This window comes from Montipora capricornis, chromosome 14, assembly GCF_036669925.1.
Source record: "Montipora capricornis isolate CH-2021 chromosome 14, ASM3666992v2, whole genome shotgun sequence".
Taxonomy (NCBI): Eukaryota; Metazoa; Cnidaria; class Anthozoa; order Scleractinia; family Acroporidae; genus Montipora; species Montipora capricornis.
Window position 1 is genome coordinate 45,213,505 of NC_090896.1, and position 16,017 is coordinate 45,229,521.

Consider the following 16,017-nt stretch of genomic DNA (forward strand, 5'->3'; position numbering starts at 1 on the left):
GATACTTCCCCTGCCGTAAAGCTCTAAGAACAGAATAATTAAGTCTGCTTGTTTAGTTAGATGTGCTTGTCTACCGGCAGTAAGGCTCATATCTAAATCTTTTTTTTTTTCTTTTATCTTTAACGGGCGAGAGGTCATTTTCCGTTTATTTGTCATAATGCAGGATTCAAACCAAGGTGATATCACAGAACTAAGAATAGAACGATTTCCACTATATATTCGAAACTGCAAGTGAACAAATCACTTTCCGCAATTTTTCCAAACTGCTGTCGTCTTGTCCCGCTGTAATCTGTGTGTTGTTTAAACGCAGTCTTTTAAATTATTTGCAAGAGGTAAGTTAAGTGCTCCCTAGGTTATGAAACGTACGGTTTAGGAACAATCAATTCTATCCAAATATCGCTACTTTGAAACAATGCATTTATGGACAGATTGTTAATCGAGATCAGGTTGGCTCAAAAGATCCTCTTCTGTTTGCTAAGCTTATCAAAAAGGTCGTGTCACTATATCATAGAGCTCGATTTAAAGATTTTTAAAAAATGCGTGCGTTTTGATTTCGACACCATTACAGCTTGTTTTATTTTATTTTTTTAAAATTTAAGCTTAATTCATGCTAAATCTTTTAGATTAGTTTCACACTGTGACAAAAAGGAACGGAAATTTAGTGTATGTTTCTAGTACATTGAGGCAAAGAAGGTTATTTAAGAGGCAAAGATCATTCCAAGAAAATTTTTCACGGTTCCTTTGTTTTATCAGACTGCAGATTTCGTTCTTTGGTCGCGCTCTAATTGCTATGCTGTGTCTTTCTGGGTGACTGAGAAAAAAAGGTCAGTAATTGTAATTTTCAAGTACGTCCTAATGATCTTAAATATTTTAATACTTCAAGAGTATTGAAACTAGCGCTGTGTGTTTGACTATACCGGTTGGCCAACGGCTGTGATTAATAAAAAATATCCTAGGCCTGCGGGCTTTACAAAACAACCATAATGCCTGTTTAAATTGAACAAAGTTTCAGGCGCGCTACAGTTAAAGTGCTTCTATTATCAAAAAATCATTTTCTTTCTTCTTTAGATTTTTACTGTGTTTGCTCAACATTTCACTGGCAAAATTTTGAGCTTTGGTATTCATCCAAAGGCTGTTAACTTTGAGTGTTAGTTTTGGATTTTACGGTCCGCCATTACTCAAGTTCAAACTGACCGATTGGACCTGAGAGGGTTGGACCTTGGGAAAGTGATGTCATTAACTCACCGGCTTAAAATGCAATTCATTAGATATGCAAAGCACTAGGTTAAAACAGGTCAGTACCCGGCTATAGCAACAGCTCTCGGGATTGGCTCAGAAAACAATGAACCAAAAACAAACAACCAATCAACTATGGATCCTAACACTAGAAACAATAGAGCTGAGTTCTAAAGGGATCGAAGAACTGCGTTCTACCGTTTAAAAGTCTGAAAGCCCGAAACTGCCGTGCTGCAGATTAATTAAGCTTCATACACACGCATTGCATTCTAAAATAAAGGAGTCTTTGACGTTATTTTCTCCTCGATCCAGCTCTCTCAAATATTTCAAAGTTATTAAGGGGGACCGTTAAATGGGAAAACTCTAGTTAAAATACACGGGTGTCTTTTTGAAATCAAGGCTTAAATCTTGGGTCAATTAGTATTTAGTTAACATAATTTTGAAATCCAAAATTAGCCCTTTAAGTATATATTTTGCATTAGTGGTGAAGTAAATCATTTTATTTTATAGACATTGATGAAATACCAGGATTTCTCCTTTTACTAAAAAATCATATCTTCACCGCGCGCAGTGAACATATCATTTTTATCTTTCACATGTGAGGATATAGGTGTTGTCATGGTAACCAATATGCTTAGCCAATAAAACGCGAGCTTTCTCTTCATTGTAAGATACTTTTGTGCTTTAATATAATTCTTCCCTACTACATTAACATTTTTATTGCAAAATTTGACATTATCATGATTTGTTTTTCATAACTTTCATATCTTGTTTCATGTTACACAACACGTGTTTTTAGCATTTGGTGACCACTTTTTCATCATTTCGAAGATGACTAAAACAAGTTGTCTTAAATCTAGACATTTCATCAATATCTATATAATAAACAGAACATTACATGGCCGCTTGGGGATACTAATTTTATCTTCTCGTGCTGAAAATATCTCTCACTCGTTCGCTTCGCTCACTCGTGAGAGATACTTGCAGCACTCGAAGATAAAATTCGTATCCCCGCGCGGCCATGTAATATCCTCTATAATCGATATTAGCTAACTCCTGCTTCGGGGTAAACGTTAGTTTTTATATTTATGGCCGACATTTAATTTACTTTTAAGTTCCTTTTTGGCAATTTTGCCGCACCAGTCAAGCGTTATGGCCTAAAGGCAGGAAGTTCCTAACTTGTCATCCCGTTTGATTCAGGGATTTTCCCAAATTGGTTAAGTCTTAGGACGTCCAATAAGCCATCTAATTGATGTTTATTCTTGTCGCAACCGTTAAGCTAGAGTTACACGAAATGTGTGCCTTGCATGTTTAGTCTAATACAATATACGAACGACACAAAATGAAATTATCTGAGACTTTCTTGTTTTTGTTTTTTTACTTTAATATTCGAAAACTCCATCGATAAATGACTATGATTGTCGCTATTCTTTTCTCGTGACAGTTCACTGTCACGCCTTATATATCGACACCATTCATGCATTTGGTAGGAAAAGCTTTATTTCCCCTCTCTTCAACTACCTTAAGTACTTTGTTGCAATGTATTACCATGCACTAAGGGTAAGGGGGGATCTCTTACATTTAAAACAAACTAGAGGATTATGCGTTATTCACAACCAAGGCATCCACAAACACCTCACTATAACTCGAATAGGTTTAGTCTATATCATGCCTGCGTGAACAATGTATTTCGAATATTCAGATATTGAGTTTGTAGAAGCGATTTTAGGTGATTTTTTTTTTAGGGGAAAGGGGGTTTTTGGAATCTCTAATTGTCCTTGATGCCCCTGCCTTTTCCCCGCCAAAACGTCTTCGAACATAAAATATCATGGTGTTACCCCAACGCAATACAATTCCTTTCTACATGTGATAGACTTATGATGTTTCACAGTTTGTAACTGTAAAGCTCCACATCAATTGCTGATAAATAAATTCTCAAACTTGCTCAATGAACGGCTGATCCTTGGCGTTCATTTATAAATTATTGTAAACACCCTGTCAGCTATCAGGGGCACGCAACGTCAATTTTCGGAAAATATCTGTTCGGAAGACGATTTGAGATCTAGAATTTTTGGAACATTTGTTTTAAAATTTCTTGCGTGCCTGCCTGTCCTAGGATTTTCGAACATCTTAAAAAATGGTATAATTGCCCATTTTTAACGGATTTTTACCCTAAAAAGGTGACCTAGAATTTTTGGGAGCCTTTTTTCTGGCTGAAATTTTCGAAAAGGCAAGTTTTGATCCTTATAATTTTCGGATCACCAGACTTTCAGCTAGGAAATTCGGACAGATAAAAATTTTTTAGGGGATAAAAATATGCCTATATGTACCGTTTAAATACTAAAATAAGTTTAACAATGCTATGTTTAAGTGGTTTTGAACTATATTCTCGTTGGGTGTCCCTGAACTATGATCAAATGGTATGAATGCAATTTTTTCCGAAGAAATATTTAAAGCTCTTGTTCTTTCCAAAGCGTTAGTTTTGTGTCAGCACTTTAGCTCATTCGGTTTTCATTAGCAATGCAATGCTGAATTTTGCAACTGCCGAACTCGATAAAAAATATTTGATTCAAAAAATATGACGCAAACTGGGGTTACAAACACGACGGTAAACAAGCGGATAACAGAAATAATTTCTTTTAGTGACTTATCGTTTGGTATGTCTCAACGTACATCTTCAGTAGTAACAGTCAGCTAAAATTTATAACATATATATAACAGTAATTTGAGTAACTTGTGAGGTGCTATTGATAGTAACCTGAAAGGAGGTAATACAACACTTAACAAAGATATACAAGAAACAATGAAACATGTACACTATAAATGCGTATACCCAATACACATGTAAAACGTGTTAACAAATTCACAGCTTTTCGCTGCTGATGTATTCATTTAAAGTGCCCCTGTGATAAAAAAAAAACCACTTCCTTTCTTCCTTCAGATTTTGAAAGTGTGTTTGCTTAACACCTGACTGGCAAAATTTTGAGCTTTGATTTTTATCCAAAGGCCGTTTACTTTGAGTGTAACTTTTGGATTTCACGGTCCGCCATTACTCACGTTCAAAACTGACCGATTAGACCTCAGACGGTTGGATCCAGGCAAAAGTGACGTCAGAGGCTCACTAGCTTAAAATTTCAGCGTGTGAACGCAGCTTATAATATATGCAAAGCGTGAGTTTAAAAGTCTGAAAGCCCAAAACCCCCGTGCTGCATATTAATTCTGCGGCGTACACACGTATTGCATTCTTAAACTAGTGAGCCTTTGACGTCATTTTCTCCTCGATCCAGCTCTCTCAAGAACATAATGTTAGTAATGGCGGACCATTAAATAGGAAAATTACAGTTAAAATAAAGAGGTGTCTTTTTAAAATCAAGGCTTAAAACGTGGGTCACTTATTGTTTTGTTAACATAGTTTTGAAATCCAAAGAAAAATATGAATTGATTTTTTGGTCACTGGGGCACTTTAGGGATGGCTGAAGATCACGAATAAGAAGGATGTTCCTTTATGGTACAATCATCGATCGGACTTCCCAGTGGCTATAAGCAGGGGCACCCAACGAATCTGTTCCTCACATTATCTGTTCCCCAGAGGAATCTTGCTGGCTGGCAAAAATACAGGTGTTTCGATGAGCTGGCTGGGAAATTTTGTTATTGATAGGGGTTTTGCCTGGGAATTACTGACTTTTTCTAGCATTTCAACCCGAGCTGGCTGTAGAAACTCTGAAGACTGAGGACGACTAAAAAAAAAAAAAAAAGAACCCCTTCCCTCTCCCAGAGAGTAGTCACAAGCATACGAAGGCTGGTCAGAGTGATTGCGCTTGCGGAAAAAAACCTGTTTTGTTCCGGTTTTGTCGCTTTTGTTCGGTCGTTTTGGATTGAGGGATTTGAAAGCGCGCGGAATTCCTGGCTGGGAAATAAATTTGATAAGCTGGCTTAGAAACCAACCAATTTTATCTAGCTGGATGGGAAATTTCCTGTGTGTCTTGCTGGGAAAAAGGAACAGATAATGTTTTCCCAGCAACACTGAAAACACCTGAAAATGCCTTAATAACATTTATTTTCATTAACTGGAGTATAATAATACATTTTACAACAAATTGGTCGTTGGGTGCCCCTGAATGAAGAAAACGCTCCTTTAGTAAAAAGTTGATTTTTATTCTGATCAATAATAAGAAATTTGCCTCTGTTCAAAGCGGTATTCTAATGAACGATGCCTGAGGGTGCTTTATTTTCGACTTGGGATGCTTCGTTTTCGAGTTGAGTGCTTCGTTTTCGATCTGTTGGGTGCTTAGTGCTTCGTTCATCGTTTCCGAGTGCTTTGTTTTCAAAACTACCGCGGTCGTAAAGTAAACTGAAAGCATGCTGGCTTCAAGTTGTGTTTACCCATAGTAAGGCTCGTATTTAAATCGTCGGGTATTCTTAAAGAAATTTCATCCCTGACAGGCGTAATTTCATTTTCCGTTTATTCGCGATCATGCAGGAGTCAAAACATTTATTTAATGGCATGATATCACAGAGCTAAGAATAGAAAGATTTCCGCTACATTCAAAACTGCAATTGAACTAATATTCACTTTCAGCGCCTTCGCCAAGTATACATGTATATAAAAGGTGATTCTACCAAACTGCTGTCTTCTCGTCCTGCTCCAATCTCTGCATCATTTTAACGCAATCTTTATTTGCAAAAGTAAGTAAAGAGTGCTCTATAGGTTATAGAACGACTTATTTTATCCGAACAAGAGGATCAGGTGCTCTTCTGCTTGCTAAGCTTATAAAAAAAAGTCGGGTGACTATATCTTGTACGTTTTGCATATCATGGACACCATTACAGCTTGCTTTATTTATTTAGTTATTTTGGAATTTAATTCGTGCTAAACCTTTTTCATTAGTTACACGCTGTGACAAAGGAACGGCATCAATTGTGAATTCTTACAGTTCATAGTGCCAAAGAAAGTAATTTATTTATTCTTGTGTTTCTTTTTTCTTTTTTACCAGATTGATATCCTTCCTTGGTCTCGCCCTTATTGCTTTGCTGTGTTTCTAAGTAACTCAGACATCGCCGAAAGAGGTAAGTAATTTGAAAGTCTTTTTCATCTTAAATACTTCAAATGAACAACATAGTTCGCGGGTATTGAGACTGCACGGTGTGTTTGACTCCAGTTCACCAAAGACACTTCAGGACATAATAAAATTAAGGTTTGACGTTCGTAAGCTTGCGTCCAGCTCCCAGGATGGTAAACGTGTTTTTTACAGCCGCAGCTAACACTCGAAACTTCAATGCTTAAATCAATTGATGCGTGGTTTGGCCTACCAATCAGTGTCTTTGGTTCCCAGCTAGGGTACATTGGTACATTCGAATTCGACGCTGATGGAAAGCGATGGAATCTGTACAAGTCGATTTTATGCTAGTCCAAACGTGACAAAATACCAAGGTTGCCAGTTTCATGTGTCAATTATATATTTATTCATCAAGTTGTCATATATTTATGTCAAACGATAAGAATCCGCAAAATCTGGTACGGTTGAGAAACTATGAAATCCCCGATCATCTGGGATTTTCCCGACATATGAAAATTAACGTTGTACAAGGAGTTTTCTATGTTTATATCAAGTTCCCAGATATTCATGTCAAAACAATTTTCCCTTACTTATGCAACTATGCCTATATCCAACGATTTCTTTTCTCATTTTCGATAAAAAAAAAATTAATGTCAAGTGGCGAGCATTTCAAAAAAGAAGACGGAGGCTGAATATTAGCTGCACCGCAATAAACTACATGGCGGCCACGATTTTCTTGATTCCGAAGCTAAGGAAGAAGAGTTCTTCGTAGACTGATCTCGTCTGTGTTAACAACGCACCGCGTGTCATTTTAGACTTAGTTATTTCCATTGGTATCATTCCCAATAACTGGAAAAGTGTTAAAGTAACTCCAATTTTCATGCATTATTGACACAGCAATTACAGACAGGCCTATCTTTGTAATTCCTGTAATAGCTAACCTTTTGTGAAAAGCCATTTTCAATCACGAGTTGCCGGTGAAAATCCGTCGTGCGGTTGAATCCGTTTTTACGTATGTTAAATTGGTGATCCTCATGATCAGTTTTACCTAGGTTGAATACTCAAAAAGATGAATAAAAGAAACTTTTTTTTTTTTGAAGCCTAAATTAAGCCTAGAGAAAAACAAGGGTCAGGTTAGGATTACTTTTGGTTATTAGAGTGGTTTTCAATTGAGTGTCGAAAGTAATTAGTGAATTACTTTGGTTTATGATTACTTCACTCAGTAATATTGGTTCAAAGTTCTCACGCCATTTTTTCAACCAATCAGAAGTGAAACCAAACCAATCGTGGCTCGCGCGTGCACATTTTCCCGCGCTTTGTGTCGGCTACGTGTAATTACTTCAAGTTTTGATTGGTTTACTGGATTGTCTCCGACCTTTTTGATTGGCCAAAGTAATTACTTTGGTTTTGGTTTTACGACACTCAATTGAAAACTGCTCTATACATTGGTGTCAATTGAATTATTATACAAAGGTAATTAATGAAAAGATTGTGTTAAGTTGGGCGTGTTCGTCGTGGTAGTGTAGTGGTGAAGACGCAGGACTATAGATCTGGAGGGTCTGAGTTCGAGTACCGTTAAGTGCTTAGCTATAGTACACTTCTTTGTTCCCTTGCTACGTTGTAATGTTCAGACTGAATGGCTAAGTGAATGAATACAGATACCGATAAGATGCAGCGTGTTCTCGAGAGTGGAATTACGATAATCATATATTATGTAGATTTAGCCAAGCGTAAAAGCGGGCTCCCGTTTCTAACCCAAGAAAGAAATATAGTGTAAATGGAAATAGTTATGCTGTTCTGCATTAATCGTCATTAGTGTATACAGTTTACAGTAATCAAACACCTCTGAGCTGACAGCTGTAAACAAACAAGCCTTGCAAACAGTAACCGACGATTTTAATCAACAACGTGAACAACTAAAACTACATGCACAGTAATCTCTTTCACAACATTTTCCGTTTGACTGATGATCTTTATACCCTCTCTATTCATGTTCCTTAAACTCAAAAGTGTGGTTGTATTTTTGAAGATATTAGTAAAGAATTAGTATTTTGACTTTTGTTTCATTATAATTATAATTATAATAATAATCATAATCATAATCATAATCATAATCATAATCATAATCATAATCATAATCATAATCATAAACCTTAATGTGACCATCTTAAAAGAAATGTATGATGAAATTACAAATTAGTAAAATGATAATAAGAAATTTTATCATCTAAGACTCTTTCAAATTGGCGCTTAGTTATGTTGTAATGCCCTGGGTAAAAAGCTGTTCTTCTGTCTATTTGTCCCAGAAATGGGGACTAATTTCAGGGGCACCCAACGGGAATATAGTTCAAAACAACTTACACATAGCATTGTCAAACGTATTTTAGTATTTAAACGGCAGATATAAGCATATTTTTATCCCCTAAAAAATTTTTATCTGTTCGGATTTCCTAGCTGAAAGTCTAGTGATCCGAAAATTATAGGGATTAAAACTTACCTTTCCGAAATTTTCAGCCAGAAAAAAAGGCTCCCGAAAATTATAGGTGACCTTTTTAGGGTAAAAATCCGTTAAAAATGGGCAATTATACCATTTTTTAGATGTTCGAAAATCCTAGGACAGGCAAGAAATTTTACAACAAATGTTCCGAAATTCTAGATCTCAAATAGTCTTCCGAACAGATATTTTCCGAAATTTGACGTTGGGTGCCCCAGTAATTTCCGACAATTTGTTTTTAAGTTATAGTCACAATTTCTGGTAACAGCAGCTCTGTTGTGTAGGGGCTGGCTGTTATCACTGCTGATCTTATTCAGTTCTTTAGTATTACCTTCTTTTCTTCTCGACTTGATGGATGGTAAACTGTCTGGTGGGAGACCAATAAGTCTTATACACCTTTTCTGGATACGCTCCACCTCGTCTTTTAAGTATGAAGGGTGGTATTGATGCTGAGGCCAACCTCTTTAGGTAATTGCGCTCTTCTTCACACTCGTAGGTACAATATCCGCTTCGAAGATTTTTTGGTAATGTTCTCAACATGTGCGTTCCATTTAAGGTCATCTTAGATCCAAACTCCTAACAGCTTGAAATGATTAACTCTCTCGATGGTATAGTTGATCTTATTAGGAGCAGTGGGTTTCTGAAGTTTGACGAAAGTTGATCCACATGTCTTTAGTCGTCTTTTAGTTTATTGCCATCTTGTTATCGTCCGCCCATGCACTCACAGAGTCCAGTACACTCTGCGTATCGCTGATGTCATCAGGTTCTACGCAAGAGTAGATGGTACAATCTTAGGCGTACTTACATGTACTTACATTGGTTTCAATGTTGTTTTCAAGATCGTCAATGTAGATGTTAAAAAGGATCGGTGAAATGATAGACCCCTAAACTTGGACACCAAAGAGCAGTAAACGAGCGTTCTTCTCCGAGTCTTACTTGCTGAGTTCTACCTTCTAGGAAGCTCTTTAACCATAACCAAAGATATTTGTTAATGTTCCTTAGTGCAAGCTTCTTCAAGAGAATCTTGTAGTTCACTAAGTCAAACGCTTTCCTGAAGACACGAACGACACGACACGAGGTCGGAACGGCCAATTGGTGGAAGGTAAACAGTTGGGTTGTACAGATCTTCCATGTTCGTCAACATCTGATCCAAGATATTATTGTGTCGGGTAGGGTCCCTCACAGATTTAGTTAAGTTGAAGTGATGACACAGAAAATCACCAGCCAAAATCACTCCTAAAAAAGGCCATTCAGTGAGGGCTGTGTCAAGCCCATGTGTTAGATAGTTCAACATCTCTTGGTTAAAAGTAACCATAGAGTTTCTTTACCAACTGTTTCAAGAGCAAAGAGACAAGAAATAGGGATTTTGCTTTTAATATAAGCTAGTACTCCACCTCCAGGAGTTGGGTGATCACGTCCATGGCAGCTGTATGAGTGACCAATGTTCACGGAGCTGTCAGGAATGTTTGATGATAATTAACCTACATTCTGTAATGAAAATCCCTGAAGGGTTGTTAAAAGAAGCAACTGCGTACAGTTCGTCGATTTTGTTTGAAATATGACATTTATTAGTTAAGAAAATAGATGGAACAAGTTTAGCTCTTTGGACCTGTAACACAAGTATTCAAGTTACGGCTGTTTACGCTGTCACGGTTCGGTAGCTTTAAGGTCCGTGGCTCATTAGCAATGCTAAAGCATGAATTGGTTTCAATTTGGCTTCTCCATTTGAAGAGCGTAAAGTAAAACTTTTTTCGTGCTCGCTTTCCTCTTGTTATCCTAAACATTCCAAGTTCCTTAATTCTTCTATGGATTTCTTCTATGTATTTGGCGCCTTGTATGGACCACAAGCCAGAATAGAACGTAAAGCGTTGCTTGAGTACACAAGTCGAGGCCATACTAAAAGCGAGTTCAGAAACATTCCGGTGTAGTACTCCCGTAGTTATGTTTAAAGCGGAAAAGTGTCCTGCAGCATCCAGAAGCATTTGGATAAAATCCTAGCTGTAGTTCACGGCACTACAAACACATAACAAGCTCTAAATTGAATAAAATTTGCGGTGCTTAAAAATTAATACGCAGCCATGGCAGGCGCGGTTACAAAAACAATAGTTGCGTCTTTTTCAGTTACATTTGAATTTCATTCAGGCAGAACGACCCACTTCGAAGCTGACGCTCGACACATATTAGTGTGGGTCTACCACGGAAAACGTGTTTTTTTTGTATGTGTTTTGGGCGCCTCGAGAAGAAAGCAATTAAGCCAACGCAACATTGATCTTAAGTAATCCAAACAACGCAGCACAGTGTTCTCGATGACGTTGTGCTTTGCACTTTAAAGTACGTGGTTTGCTTTAACCAATGTAAACAGCGCCACGTGCTTTCTATTGTGCATTTCGATGCAGAGGAAAAAAGGGTGAAATCTAATTAACAATTATTCGCTGAAGGCGAAGTGAATATTGGTGAATATTTAGTAGTCGTAGTCAGCGGCGAATATCAAGAAAGTGCAAAACAACGTGCTAAAACAAGATAAAAAGAAACGAGAAGAGCTTAATTGGCTTAGCAGCCGCGCCTCCAAAATGTTATATTCACCGGGTAGGGCGGTAAATATAACACTAAAATCTCATATTCACCGCTGAAAATTATACTAACATAATTTATAACTCGGTGCCCTTACAGGCCCGAGTAATCATTGGGAGACGTCGTCGTTCACGTAATGAACAGCAATGGACAACTCAGTACCGTCGATTTCACGGTTACGAGAGAATAACTTGGTGACACAGAATTCAAGTTAAGCCAAACAGGAGTGAGAGTTAATGAGAGTTGAAACTCTCGCTCTATTTTAGCCAGGAACTCTTATCCACTCTCTGCTACAGTCATCGACTCTGGAGGGCTCTCATCAAATTTGAACCTGCTCAAATTTTTCATGAGATTTGGCGAGAGTTTTGTCTCGCTTCGCCGCACACGAGAGTTTGAGCGAGAGTTTTGCGGTCAGCAGTTACTGTTTTCTTTCCAGCGGGCTCAGATAAAAAAGAAAAGAATAATCTGACGTCACATTCGGGAACCAAGGACAACGCCAAGGCCAAGTGTACCGGCTGGCTTGTCGCCATACTTACGTCAAAAAGGTTTTCCTAGGGTGGTTCCCAGGCTCTCTCTCTTGTTTGCGCGTAGACCCTCGACAAACTCTTGTCAACTCGCGCTTTCATTTGGCCAACTCTCGATCACGCTCATCGACTCACACGAGCTCTCAATAGCTTCAACTCTCACCAACGCTTGCTTTCGTTTGCGCAGGGCTTTATTCTAAAACGTTGTATTATTTTAGAAAGCAGATTGAACATTAAGCGTCTTTACCTTTCTTTCCTTCCAGCTTGCTTTGACATTGGACCATCTCAGCGAACAAGTTTTAATTATCATTTATTTATTGTAGAATGGTAGAAACAAAGTTACAAGCTATAGAGCAGCTTATGCTGGGGCTTGCCATTGCGATTAGTGAAGGAGACAGGGATTTAGAACTAAGGGCTTATTTTCATCTCGGCGATGCTTACGTCAACCTACCTGACTATCAAAAGGCCATACAAAATTACACAGAAGCACTACATATTTTTAGAGAAAAAGGCTGCAGGGCTGAGGAGGGAGCAGTCTCTTGCATTCTGGGAAATGTCTATTTTAAACTGGGTAATTTCAAACAAGCCATTGAGTACTTCGAAAAACGTCTTAGTATTGCAAAAGAAGTAGGGGATAGGGCTGGGGAGGGATCAACCTATGGAAATCTGGGAAATGGCTATCTTAGTCTAGGTAATTTTAAACAAGCCATTGAGTACTTCGAAAAACATCTTAATATTACAAAAGAAGTAGGGGATAGGGCTGGGGAAGGCTCAGCCTATGGAAATCTGGGAACTGGCTATCTTAGTCTAGGTAATTTTAAACAAGCCATTGAGCACTTCGAAAAACTTCTTAGTATTGCTAAAGAAGTAGGGGATAGGACTGGGAAGGGATCAACCTATGGAAATCTAGGAATTGCCTATCGCAGACTAAGTAATTTTGAACAATCCATCGAGTACTACGAAAATTATCTTAGTATTGCAAAAAAAGTAGGGGATAGGGCTGGGGAAGGCTCAGCCCATGGAAATCTGGGAAATGGCTATCTTAGTCTAGGTAATTTTAAAAAAGCCATTGAGTACTTCGAAAAGCATCTTAGTATTGCTAAGGAAGTAGGGGATAGGGCTGGGGAGGGATCAACCTATGGAAATCTAGGAATTGCCTATCACAGACTAAGTAATTTTGAACAAGCCATTGAATACTACGAAAAAGATCTTAGTATTGCTAAAGAAGTAGGGGATAGGGCTGGAGAGGGATCAACCTATGGAAATCTGGGAAATGCCTATCTTAGTCTAGGTAATTTTAAACAAGCCATTGAGTACTTCGAAAAACATCTTAGTATTGCTAAAGAAGTAGGGGATAGGGCTAGGGAAGGCTCAGCCTATGGAAATCTGGGAAATGCCTATCGCAGACTAAGTAATTTTGAACAAGCCATTGTGTACTACAGAAAACATTTGAGTATTGCAAAAGAAGTAGGGGATAGCGCTGGGGAGGGATTAGCCTATGCAAATCTGGGAAATGCCTGTCGCAATCTAGGTAATTTTAAACAAGCCATTGCGTACCACGAAAAACATCTTAGTATTTCAAAAGCAATAGGTAATAGGGCTGGGGAGGGATCAGCCTATGGAAATCTCGGAAATGCATATCTTGGTCTAAGCAGTTTTAAACAAGCCATTGAGTACTACGAAAAACATCTTAGCATTGCTAAAGAAATAGGGGATAGGGCTGGGGAAGGACCAGCCTATGGAAATCTAGGAAATGCTTATCTTAGTGTAGGTAATTTTAGACAAGCCATTAAGTACTGCGAAAACCATCTTAGTATTGCAAAGGACGTAGGGGATAGGGCTGGGGAGGGACCAACCTATGGAAATCTAGGAATTGCTTATCACAGTCTAGGTAATTTTAAACAAGCTATTGAGTACTACGAAAAACATCTTAGTATTGCTAAAGAAGTAGGGGATAGGGCTGGGCAGGGATCAGCCTATGGAAATTTGGGAAATGCCTATCGCAATTTAGGTAATTTTAAACCAGCCATTGAGTACTACGAAAAACAACTTAATATTGCAAAAGAGGTAGGGGATAGGGCTGGGGAGGGGTCAGCCTATGGGAATCAAGGAATTGCCTATTTGAGGTTGGGTAATTTTAAACAAGCCATTGAATACTACGAAAAACAACTTAGTATTGCTAAAGAAGTAGGGGATAGGGCTGGGGAGGGGTCAGCCTATGGAAATCTGGGAAATGCCTATCTTAGTCTAGGTAATTTTAAACAAGCCATTGAATACTTCAAAAAACATCTTAGTACTGCTAAAGAAGTAGGGAATAGGGCTGGGGAGGTATTAGCCTATGGAAATCTGGGAGGTGCCCATTGCAGTCTGGGTAATTTTAAACAAGCCATTGAGTATCATGAACATACTCTTAGTATTTGCAAGGAAACTGGAAAGCGCGTAGAACAAGGAGTCGCGTGGTATTCGCTAGGTTATGATCATGAATTGTCGGGTTCCTTGAGTAAGGCACTCAGTTGTTATCGTTTAAGTGTAAAACAATTTGATGAAACAAGGCATAGTCTGAAGTCAAAAGATGAATGGAAAATAGGTTTTCGTAATTCTTATCACCTGGCGTACACTGCTCTGTGGAGGACGCTGTTAAAGAATGGAGAGGTTGACGAGGCTTTGTATGCTGCTGAGAAAGGACGAGCGCAGGCTTTGTTGGATATTTTGATGGAACAATACGACATTGACTATCAATGTTTTTCTGCACTTTCTCCGAAGCAAATTCTTTCAGCTTCATTAGAGCTTTTGCCACAAGCCGTTTTTGTGGCACTTGACGGGAACAAGATCACCTTTTGGGTTCTGAGAAAAGACAGCAAGATCAACTTTCGTCAAAGCGAAATCGCAAATGGAGGTACCGACATGTTGATGGAAACTATTTTAAAAGGGATTGGAGTAGGGGATGGTGTTAGATGCGAGGATCGTTCTTTGGATCCACTGCGTAGCAACTTGTCTTGCAGCAGACAGTCTGTTAGTGAGAAAACAGTTCTATCATCTTCTTCCTCTGTTAACTCTTTACAACCGTTGTATGATGTCTTGCTCGGGCCAATTGCAGACCTGCTCCAAGGAGATGAGTTAATAGTTGTTCCCGATGGACCGTTTTGCTTGGCGCCTTTTTCTGCATTGAGCAAAACTATGAGGATCCGCACCGTTCCATCGCTGACCGCTTTTAATCTGATCGCCGGTGCACCTCAAGACTTCCACAGTAAGACTGGAGCACTGCTTGTAGGTGATCCGTGCTTGAAGGAAGTTATTAACAAGAAAGGTAAGCCAATTTTTAAACAGCTACCATGCGCTAAAGAAGAAGTAGAGATGATTGGAGAACTTATGCAGACCACACCATTGACTGAAAGAAATGCCACGAAAACTGAGGTGCTGAAAAGAATGAAGTCAGTTGCTTTAGTACACATTGCAGCACATGGATGCCCAACAACCGGAGAGATGGCTTTAGCCCCAAATACAGAACGGAAATCCCCAATTCCCAAAGAAGACGATTATATATTGAAAATGCGCGATGTTCAGGCAAGTTCTCTTCGAGCAAGACTAGTTGTGCTGAGCTGTTGCCACAGTGGTCGGGGAGAAGTTAAGTCTGAGGGAGTGGTGGGAATAGCCAGGGCTTTCCTGTGTGCTGGAGCTCGGTCTGTTTTGGCGTCACTGTGGGCAATTGATGACGAGGTAACTTTGCTGTTCATGAGGGGTTTCTACCAGCACCTGGTAGATGGAAAAAGCGCAAGTGCAGCTCTTCAACAGGCAACGAAAACCCTCCGGGAGTCAAAACAGTATTGTGCTATGAAGCACTGGGCGCCATTCGTGCTAGTTGGCGACGATGTCACGCTGGAATTTCCAAAACAATGGTAAGTGAAGTTAGAGTTTAGTTCTGCAAACAAAAATGCTCTCAAATTGGAAACTTACGATAGGAATCAAATAGGCCTAGGATGTCATGATAACGAGATGCTAGCTTCGTAGTGTAAACAATTCAAAGTTTCCTCTAACACGCTTTTGTCACAAATGTAATTTCCACATGCCTCTCTCGCATACACAGAAGCATAAAGGATACAGTTCACATTGGTTGGTATTTCCGTTCTCCCATAGC

At 38.8% G+C, this 16,017-nt stretch overlaps 1 protein-coding gene across 1 annotated transcript in view; it reads left to right on the forward strand.

The window, feature by feature from the left end:
* The first annotated feature begins 252 nt into the window (after positions 1 to 252).
* Positions 253 to 16,017, forward strand: part of LOC138033509 (tetratricopeptide repeat protein 28-like) — a 52,602-nt gene continuing 36,837 nt past the window's right edge. The window contains exons 1-4 of the mRNA XM_068881262.1: positions 253 to 332; positions 754 to 824; positions 6,231 to 6,303; positions 12,146 to 15,778. Of these exons, the coding sequence (XP_068737363.1) occupies positions 12,207 to 15,778 (3,572 nt within the window). The 5' untranslated portion in view covers positions 253 to 332; positions 754 to 824; positions 6,231 to 6,303; positions 12,146 to 12,206. The remainder of the gene's footprint in view (positions 333 to 753; positions 825 to 6,230; positions 6,304 to 12,145; positions 15,779 to 16,017) is intronic.